The following is a 10000-nucleotide window of genomic DNA, read 5'->3' as shown; positions in this document are numbered from 1 at the left end:
CCCCGAGCATCAGCAGCAAATAATCAAACTACTGGATATGTTAAGCCCCTCCTCGTCGCTAATAATATTGAGGTTTGCTGCTCCTGCTGTTGCTGCTGCTCCTGCTGCTGCTGCTGCTGCTCTCTTGCTGCGTCTACTGCTCTCTTGCTGATTCTGCTGCTCTCGTGCTGCTACTGCTACTCTCTTGCTGATTCTGCTGCCCCCTTGCTGGTGCTGGTGCTGCAGCTGCGCCTCTTTGTCATTTGCTGGAGCCTTATGCTGCTGCTCTCTTGCTGCTGATGCTGCTGCAGGTGCTGAACGCAGCAGCTCGTGCGTCAATGCTGCAGTCTCTGCCTGCGGATTTGATGAATATAAAAACCTTCGCAAGCAGAAGGGATTTGCTAGAGGTCAGCTTGCAGCTCCTGCTGCTGTTTCTTTGTTGCTACTGGTGCAGTTGCTGCATCTATTGCTGCTGCTTTTGCTGTTATTGCTACAATTACTGCTTCTGCTGCTGTTGCTGCTTCTGCTGCTGTTGCTGCCACTATTGCTGCTGCCGCTACTGCTGCTGTTACTATTGCTGCTGTTGCTGTTGCAGCAGTATTTGTGCTGCTGTTGTTGCTGTTGCTGTTGTGGGCGAGACGAAGAGATATGTTTAGTTGTTGCTGCTGATTTCTGCTGCGTAGTTTATTTTTTCTTCATTTTTGCTAGTATATTTTGTTTGTTTTTCTGTTTATTGATGTTTTTTTGAATACAACTTTATTTCGTCTTGCATGCAGGTAATGGCTCGGTCTGTAGCTCCAGCTGTATGCGGCCACGACTTGGTGAAGCGGGGTTTGCTGCTGCAGCTGTGCGGGGGCAGCAGCCTGGGCAGCAGCAGCAGCAACAATAGCAGCAGCAGCAGCATTGGGCATCGTGTGAGAGGAGACATTCATGTGCTGCTATTAGGAGATCCTTCAGCAGGGAAATCTCAGCTGCTGCGATTCGTGCTGCGGCTGCTGCCGGGTGCTATTAGTACTACAGGCAGAGGCAGCAGCGGCGTTGGTCTAACTGCTGCTGTTGCTACAGACGGAGATACGATGGAGAGAAGAGTTGAAGCAGGGGCGATGGTAATGGCTGATAAAAATATTGTTTGTATTGATGAATTCGATAAAATGCAGCAAGGAGACAGAGCAGCAATTCATGAAGTCATGGAACAGCAAACTGTCTCCGTCGCTAAAGCAGGCATCCATACGACTCTTAATGCCAGGTTCGTCTTCTTCTTCTTCTCCTCTTCTTCTTTTGTTTTCTTTTTCTTTTTCTTTTTCTTTGTCTTCTTCTTCTTCTTCTTCTTATCCTTATTCTTATTCTCATTCTTATTTTTCTTGTTCTGGTTTGTTATTTTTGTCGTTGTTGTTGTTCTTCTTCTGGTCTTCTTGTTTTTCTTTTTCTTTTTCTTCTTTTCTTCTTCTTCTGATTGTTCTGGTTGCTGTTCTTCTTCTTCTTTTGGTTGTTGCTGTTCTTCTTCTTCTTCTTCTTTTGGTTGTTGCTGTTGTTCTTCTTCTACTTCTTGCTTTTCTTTTTCTTTTTCGTCTTCTTCTTCTTCCTCTTCTTCTTCCTCCTCTTCTTCTTCTGGTTGTTTTGTTGCTCTTTTTCCTTTTCTTCTTCTTCTTCTTCTTCTTCTTCTTCTTCCTTTTCATCATCATCTTCTTCTTCTTCTTCTTCTTCTTCCTTTTCATCTTCTTCTTCTTCTTCTTCTTCTTCTTCTTCTTCTTCTTCTTCTTCTCATGCTTCTGTTTCTTTCTGTTCTTCTTTTTCTTTTTCTTCTTCGTCTTTTACTTTTGCTTCTTTTTGTTGTTTTTTGTTTTTTGTTTTCTTTCTTCTCTCCTTTGTCTGACTGTAGATGGCTCTGTCTTTATCTTTTTCTTTTTTCTTCATTCTTTTTCTCTCTTCTGTTATTTTTTCTCAGTTATTAGTTCTTTTTTCTTTTTCTTTCTTGATATTATTTTTTCTTCTTTTGCTTTCTTAATATTCTTTTTTTCTACTTTTTCTTTCTTTTGTCTCTACCTTTTTTAACAGATGTTCGGTGCTGGCAGCAGCAAATCCGCTGTATGGGTGCTGGAGCCCCGATCTGCCGTTTTCTTCGCAAGTAGCCTTTGAAGATTCTCTTCTTAGCAGATTTGATCTTATATTCATACTCAGGTCAACATACGCTGCTGCTGCTCTTGCTGCTGTTGTTGTTGCAGTTGCTGCTGCTTCTGTTGTTGCTGCTAGTGCTGCTGTGCTGTTGCTGCTTCTGCTGCTGCTGGTGGTGCTGCTCTGCTGTTACTGTTGCTGCTTCTGCTGCTGCTGTTGCTGCTTCTGCTGCTGGTGGTGCTGCTTTGCTGTTGTTGCGGGTGCTGTTGCTGCTCGGCTGGCTTTGCTGTTATACTGCTGCTGTATTGGTGCTGATGTTGCTTCTCTGCTTCTCCTGCTGCTCTGGCATTGTGTCGCGTGCTGTTGCTTCCCGCGACGTTGCTGCTGCAGCAGGTGCTGCTGCCGCTGCAGCAGCAGATAAATGTTTGCTTTGCTGCTGCACTAGGTGCTCTCTTCTATGGTGCAATGCCTCGCTCCTCATGGGTTATTGCAGGGTTATTGCAGGGTTTAGGGTTTGGTGTTTAGGGTTTAGGATTTAGGGTTTAGGGTTTGTGACGCAGGGACTCAACTTCATGTGAAGAAGACGAGCGTTTAGCGGAGGCGGTGCTGCGAAATGTCTCAGAGAAGGCGAAGCCAGCAGCAGCAACAACAACAACAGCGGCAGCAGCAGCAACAGCAGCAGGAGGAGACAAGCGCCTGCAAGGAGACAGCTTTATCCAGCCCCAAAGCGACATGCACAAACCCTCGCATGCAGCAACAGCAGATCTGCAGCAGCAAGAAGCAGAGCCAACCAAAGCCTTCTACCACAGAAATGAAATGCTCTACTATGACAAACAAGGGTAACGCAGCAGCAGCAGCAGCAACAGCAGCAGCAGCAGATCGCCGCAGGGTGGTGGGGTTGTAGTTGCGAAGAATCTTGATTTCTTTAGGGTTTAGGGCCTAGGGTTTAGGGTTTGTGATGAGGACGGGAGGAAGGCTGCTTGGCCCATGATAGTTTTAGGGTTTAGAGTTTAGGGTTTAGGCGGGCGCACGAGTGTTTGACTCTTGTTTTACTTAGGGTTTTGGGTTTAGGGTTTAGGGTTTGTGGTTTAGGCGGGAGCACGAGTGTTTGACGCACGAGTTTTTGCGCAAGTACATCGAGTTGGTTCGGTGTGGGGGCTTAGCAGCAGTTGAAGATGGTGATTTGCCGCAGCAGCAGCAGCAGCAGGAGGGGCCTCGTTTATCGGAGTCTGCTGCTGCAGCTCTTGCAGATTTCTATACAACTATTAGACAGAGGGCTGTGCAGCAGAGAGAAGAAGGAGCAGCAGCAACAAACAATCTGCTGCAGCCAGTAACTGTACGTACACTTGAAGCCTCCGTTCGTCTTGCTGCTGCGCATGCAAAGCTTCGCCTTAGAAGATGGATTACAACCGTAAGCTGCTGCTGCTGCTGTTGATATGCTGCTGCTGCTGTTTAGGGCTGTTGTTGCTGTTGTTTTGTTTGGCTTTTGCTGCTTTCTTTGCATGCTGCTCCTGCTGCTAGTGGAGTTGTTGCTGCTGCTGCTGTCGGCGGTGGTGCTGCCGCGTATTTTGGTACTGCTGCTATCCCTTCTGCTGCTGTTGCTGCTGCTGCTGCTGCAGGAAGACGTGCAGGTGGCGCAGCAGTTGCTGCTGCACACTTTGTTTGGGGAGGACACATTTAGAGATGAGGAGACAGAGACAGAGACAGAGACAGACGAAGAAGAAGAAGCAGCACCTGCACGAAGGAGGAAGCCAAGAAGAAAAGCAGCCGACAGCCAGCATAAGAGGTAGCAGCACTATTATTATTTTATTATTTTTATTGCTACCTTTATCTTTACTTTTTATATTATTGTCTTTTGCTATCTATTATTGTTCTTCTTTTAACTCCTCAATACACTCAAATTGCTTTGTGTATTTTTGCTGCTGTTTTATTGCTGCTGCTGTTTTATTCTTTTGCGTCTGGCTATTACTGTTGTTATACTAGTTATATATATATATATATATATATATATCTGTTTTGCTATATATATATATATATATTTTTTTTTTAATATACACTATATATAACTATTATTTTATTATAATAATAAGAACAGCAGTTGTGATTGTATGCTGCAGACCGAGAAGAGGAAAGGGCCCCGCCAATGAAGGTGACATTCTGCTGCTGCTGCATTTGCTGCTGCTGCTGCGTTTGCTGCTGCTGCTGCTGCTTTCGTTTGCTCATGTAGGCAGTTGCCCATGTGCTGCTGTACGACGTGCTGCGGTTGCTGCTGCATTTGCTGCTGCGTTTGCTGCTGCAGATGAGGCGATGGCGCAGGAGATGGAGGGCCTGGAGATAGGCGAAACGAAGAAAAGGCGCACGAGGAGAGCAGCAGCAGCAGCAGCGGGGGGAGGAGACGCAGCAGCAGAAGCAAGGGAGAGGAACGAAGCGCTGCAGTCTCTCCACGCTCAAGGACTCAGGTATGCCAAGTAGCCAAGCAAACAGCTAGCTAGCTATTTGGCTAGCTAGCTAGCTAGCTAGCTAGATAACTAGACAGCTAGCTGGCGATTGGGATTCCGCTATGTTTGCGGCTGTTAAACGATGTTGCTGGCGCTGCTGCTGCTACGTGCGTAGTATTTGCTGCTGCTGTTGTGTCTGTTTGGTGTTGTTTCTGCTGGTGTGGCTTCTGCTATTGCTTGTGTGCTTGCTGCTGTTGCTGCTGCTGTACTTGCTGCTGCTGCTGCTTGTGGACTTGCTGCTGCTGCTTGTGGACTTGCTGCTGCTGCTGCTGCTGCTGCTATGTTGTGTACAGTTCGGATATTGTACAGAGTTTAATTTTGCACTGTATTAAAGAACTGGATCAAGGCAGCGGTGTCAGTGAAGCGGCTCTTCTAGAGGCGGTGAGTTTTATTAGTCTTTGTTTGTTTCTGTTTGTTTGTTTGTTTGTATTTGCTTGTTTTCGTTTGTCTTTGTTTGTTTCTGCTTGTTTATCTTTCTTTGTCTTTGTTTGTTTCTGCTTGTTTATCTTTCTTTGCTTCTTTCTCTTTGCTCGTTTGTTTTTGTGTTTGTTTTCTTTTGTATCAATTTATTTGTTTATTTTTTGTTTCTCCTTTTGTCTCTCTTTGGATTGCATGCATCTGTGAATTCGTTTGCACTTTGCAGTTTTATCCTCTCTAGGGTTTAGGGTTTAGGGTTTGGTGTTTTTCTATTTTTCGTTCGTTTTAATTCACGTTGTCGTTCCACCTCTTTTATTGCATTTGTCTGTTTGCATGCATGCATGCATGGATTTTATTTTATTGCGTTTGTTGTTTAGTTGTATTTTATTGCCTTTGTTTCGTTCCTCATTTCTTCGCGTTTTATCAATATTTTATTTTATTGGCTTTGTTTAACATTATAATATAATTACATTTGTTGTTTTATTTTTTGCATTTGTTTTGCATTGTATTTCCCTCGCTTTGTTCATAATGTTTGTTTCATTTGTTGTTTTATTGTTTTTAGTGTTTGTATTATTCAATATTATTTTAATTGGCGTTTTATTTTAGCTGCATTTATTATTTATTGTATTTATTAATTATTTTTTATCTTCATTTTTGTTTTTGTTCTTCAGGTCTCTGCACGCGCCCTTTCGCGCGGTTTGCTGCAACCCTCAGCCGAAGAATTCCAAAAAAGTCTCCACGATCTCAACTCCAAAGATTCGGCACCCATACTGTGAGGGTTTAGGGTTTAGGGTTTAGGGTTTAGGGTTTAGCAAAGTCTCCACGAACTCAACGCCAAGTATTTGGCACCCATAGGGTTTAGGGTTTAGGGTTTAGGGTTCAGCGGAATCTCCACGAACTCAACTCAAAAGGGCTATGCGCGGATACTGTGAGGGTTCAGGGTTTAGGGTTTAGGGTTTAGGGTTTGGGGTTTGTATGTGTGCGCAGTGTCCACGACGGCCTTGTTTATGAGTGCTGATAAGGTCGGCCGACCCCACCGCATCTAGCACATGAATTGGCTAGCTAGCTAGCTAGATATCTATGCACTAACGAGCTAGCTGGCTAGCTAGCTAGCCAGGTGGGAATATTTTGCCGTACGGTTTAGGGCGAGCTGCTGAGGAGACAAAGGGCCCCTTCACCTCACACAAGCAGCAGCAGCAACAGGTGCAGCTGCAGCAACAGCTGCTGCAGCTGCAGCGGCAAGTATTGGCGTAGCTGTGCGGAGTTTGAAGATGCGGCGCAGCATTCGCTTGTGCACACCTTAGCAAACAGCTAGCTAGCTAGCTAGCTAGCTAACGGATCTGAGTTTTGGTATCAAACCTCTCTGATGAAATGCTGAAAAAATCGCCCGTCTGCTGTTGCTGCTGCTGCTGCATGCATGGTGGATAAAAGAAGACAGTTGGGGCTGAGCGTAGCTGGGGGTTTGAGGTGTACATGCACCGCGCAACTTGAATTCATCTCAGTGATGCAATACAAACGAAAGCAGTTTTGTTTTTCAAAAAAAAAGTGAAGTATTTGCTGCTGCAGCAGCGGCAGCAGCAACTGCTGCAGCAACTGCAGTAGCAACTGCAGCAGCAGCTGCAGCAGCTGTCAGGCGTCCACAAAGAAGTATGAAATGCCGCACTGTGAGCAGATCTCTTCATAAGGTTGTGCTTCAGACTGAATGTCTGTTAAATCTACGGGGATCTCCTCGCCACAACGACAAACAAAAACAAATAAAGTGGAGCTCAAAGCCTCCATATCACTTAGCCGTACGCAAGCCGTGTGCTGCGATGTGCCTATACACCCCAACACATCACAAACACGTGTTTGCTCGTTATAAGGAGGGTCTGGGGTTTAGGGTTTAGGGTTTAGGGGTGCTGCATCACAAGAATATATCAAATGCAATCATCAACCCACATACACGTGACGAATGCAGCACTGAACATTCACTGTACATACACCGCAAAAACCAGCACCAGCAGCAGCAGCATTTGAAGCAAAATACCTAATTATATTTACTATGCATTTAATACAGTCTCCTAAAGAGCAAATGTGGGGTTTAAATGCTGCTTAATTCAATGAAAGACGAGAAATACAAACTCCACAGGAGCTGCACTCTCTGCACGGACGTATATACACCTTGGATGCCCACTTCTGCTGCTGCTGCTGCTGTTGCTGCTGGTTCTGCTGCACTTGCTCTCAATCACTCTGCGCTTTCTGCTGCAGCCGATGCTGCTGCGGTTCGTGCAGACGTGCTGCTTCTGTCGCTTTCAAAACTGCTATTGCTGTAGTGGCTTTTACTTGTGCTGCTACTTAAACTGGTGTTGCTTCTGCAAATGCTGTGGCTGTTGCTGCTGCCGTTGCTGCTGCTGCTGCTGCTAACTGAATTTGTTTGGCGTAGCGATGCTCTATGATGAATGCAACACAGGCATATACACCCGATAAGGCCCCGCAACAGTACATACACCTGAAAGGGAAGCATATTTCATACAGCAATCTCAAGTAGAAGGGCCTTATAGTTATTATACCTAACTTTGTCTCTTGCTTACTCATATAGTTTTTATCTTCAGCGCACTTCTTCTGCTCCACCGTTAACACTTCATACGCCTCCAACAAATCCAAAAACGTTAGCCCCTCCAAACCTCCTTGGGGCCCCTCTTTTAATTCTGACGTGGGAACGCTGGGGGCCCCCGAAGGGGCCCCTGATATAAGCGGGTTGGGGGCCCCCGTCGTAGCTCCAAGAGAAGGCCCTTCTACAGCCCCAGTGGTGGGCCCTCCAGGGGCCTCTACGCAGGATACTGAAGCCCCTTGAGAGGGTACTGGTGAAGAAGGTACAGTGGGGGCCCCCGGGGGGCCCCCATGGGAAGGCTGGTGAGTGGCTTCTTGTGTATTACCTGTAGCCTGCGTTGCGTTTTGTGTTGTTTTGTTTTGCTTGTCAGGATGATATAAGAGGGCTTTACGTCTAAAAGCCTTTTTAATGGTGTTAGGAGAGGCGCCTCTCTCTACGCCCAATACGGTGTATGGACACCTACGCGAACGGGAGGCGGAACCTCTAGGGAGATCCGCCATTCCCAAGCAACAATATGTTTTTCAATTACATTTAATTGCAGATCCTGTATATTTAAATACCTTTCTTCTTCTTTTTAGGTTAAGAAGACAACTGTTTCTTACACGGAGCCCGCACGCCCCAACCCCCTGCTCCCGCTCGAGGGCCCAGAGAGGAGGATGAGATTACATTGCATACATGAGAATAATGCAGCAAATTCACAAAATAATAGACAAAGTAGCAAAAATAATTAGAGAAAAGATGCCCGAATAAGTACACAGGACGACGAGGCTACGGAATTCAATATGCTCTTCTTACCTCTCACAGGAGCTGCGCAGACACCCTGAGGCATGCGTACCTGAGGTGATGCACTTAACAGAAATAACAGAGAAGAGCGTTAAACATTAAACCGTCTGTGCATCAATACCATGGTAATAGAGGACTTACTCTGACGGGAGGGGGTGAGCCTACCCGAGGTAAGACGTGAGCTTCCATCGGGCAAAAGAATTTCAGTAAAAGTTCCAAAGAAGCAGCTGACAGCCTCGCCAGTTTGCAAATGTTCTGGGCACAGCTGCTCAAGGGATGGGGGAAAGAAGTCAGCTTGAGATAAGATGAGTTGCAGCACAGCTCGGTGCAATTACTGCTGCAAGGAGTAAGAGGTTTGATGTTCCTTCCGAACGTCGATTGTCGTAGTTTTATCCCGGCGTTCCTGCGCTTTCTGCATGCGTAAAGCACTGAACTTCTGAAGGCTGTGGAGGGAGTCACACACACACGGGGCTTGTTTCTGAGAACCATCTCCAGCATCCGCTCAAACGACTGTAGTCCGGTGAAGAGTTAGGAGACCAGGGAACATCAACTTGAAAAGTCAGCTGATGTGTAACAAACCCATCGTGCAAAGGTAAGGAAGTCTAACTGCTTCAACGAATTTACTCGGTACATAATCTTGGAAACTGCAGAACCGCGGCGTTGGCGCCTTCAGCTTGAATTTCTGTTTCCCGGCGGTTCGCAGTGGTTATATGTTGGTAGTTGCGGCGAAACTTCTAGCCGTACGTTGGCCGCAGGAGAGGACGAATTACACAATAGGCTGAATTTGTAAACCCTCCAGAAGCACCACGACAAAATCGGTGCTACAGAGCCGGGCAGCCTGCTTTGGCAATACGGTTTCCAGGTCGCCAGTGCCTCTTTCCACAATGCGGTGCCATTCAGTGTAACCAGAGGATTCAGAGGATTCGCCCCTCTTCATGGAATGCCGTGAGCTGCAGTGGGCTCAAACGCTTACGCAACGAGCTCTTTAAAAGCCCGCTGGCCTACTTCTGACTCCGACGGCTTCATGAGAGCTCCGCAACCGCGCAGTCGCTCATGCGGAGAGAAGACGGCCAGTCCCACTGGCTGCAACTGCTAAAACAACTCGATTCCAGAGAAGCACGCGCCCACGTCACCCTCTTCAAGCCATGCACCAGCATTCTTCGGTGCAGCCCAATACCTATTCGGCTCTCCCTAGCAAGCATCCACGCAAAGATCGATGCACCTATTCACCTCGGACAGGCTTGCTAAAACACAGACAAAGAGACCTACCGCTTCCAAAAGCCAAAAATCTCCAGACAGACATCGAGCAGGGTTTCTGCCAGTTGCAATACGGCAAAGTGAGCACAAACGACAGCGTGCGGTCGATAGTCGTTGCTGCTGCCTGAGTGCAGTCCTATGATAGCTATCGTGAGTTTCCCTGAACAAAGCAGCAGGCCAGTGGTGGTGGAGCGTGCCGCCTTAAGTAAAGAACTGTTCTATTCATGCAAGAGAGCCACCTAGTATCCATCTGCATGCTTGGATGGAGTAGCAGATGAGGCCAGGACGAAGAAAGTCCGGCAACCCGGAATCGAACCAGGGACCAACAGATTACTGCACCATCTACAGTCTGCCGCTCTACCAA

General features: G+C 46.7%; 1 protein-coding gene across 1 annotated transcript in view; it reads left to right on the top strand.

Moving 5' to 3' along the window:
• EAH_00023230 (DNA replication licensing factor, putative) overlaps positions 1–6024 on the top strand; it is a gene marked incomplete at both ends in the record, with an annotated part of 8656 nt that extends 2632 nt beyond the window's left edge. The window contains 11 exons of the mRNA XM_013396852.1: positions 1–72; positions 291–386; positions 756–1225; positions 2035–2157; positions 2652–2930; positions 3184–3427; positions 3711–3877; positions 4323–4550; positions 4883–4970; positions 5678–5778; positions 5994–6024. The exon at positions 1–72 is cut by the window's left edge and continues 95 nt beyond it. Coding sequence (XP_013252306.1) covers positions 1–72; positions 291–386; positions 756–1225; positions 2035–2157; positions 2652–2930; positions 3184–3427; positions 3711–3877; positions 4323–4550; positions 4883–4970; positions 5678–5778; positions 5994–6024 — 1899 coding nt within the window. The remainder of the gene's footprint in view (positions 73–290; positions 387–755; positions 1226–2034; positions 2158–2651; positions 2931–3183; positions 3428–3710; positions 3878–4322; positions 4551–4882; positions 4971–5677; positions 5779–5993) is intronic.
• Positions 6025–10000: the final 3976 nt, after the last annotated feature.

The sequence above is a fragment of the Eimeria acervulina genome, genomic scaffold (assembly GCF_000499425.1).
Source record: "Eimeria acervulina Houghton genomic scaffold, Eah_scaff177, whole genome shotgun sequence".
Lineage (NCBI taxonomy): Eukaryota > Apicomplexa > Conoidasida > Eucoccidiorida > Eimeriidae > Eimeria > Eimeria acervulina.
The sequence above is the reverse complement of the archived record's forward strand: the minus strand, read 5'-3'. Positions and strand labels throughout refer to the sequence as shown.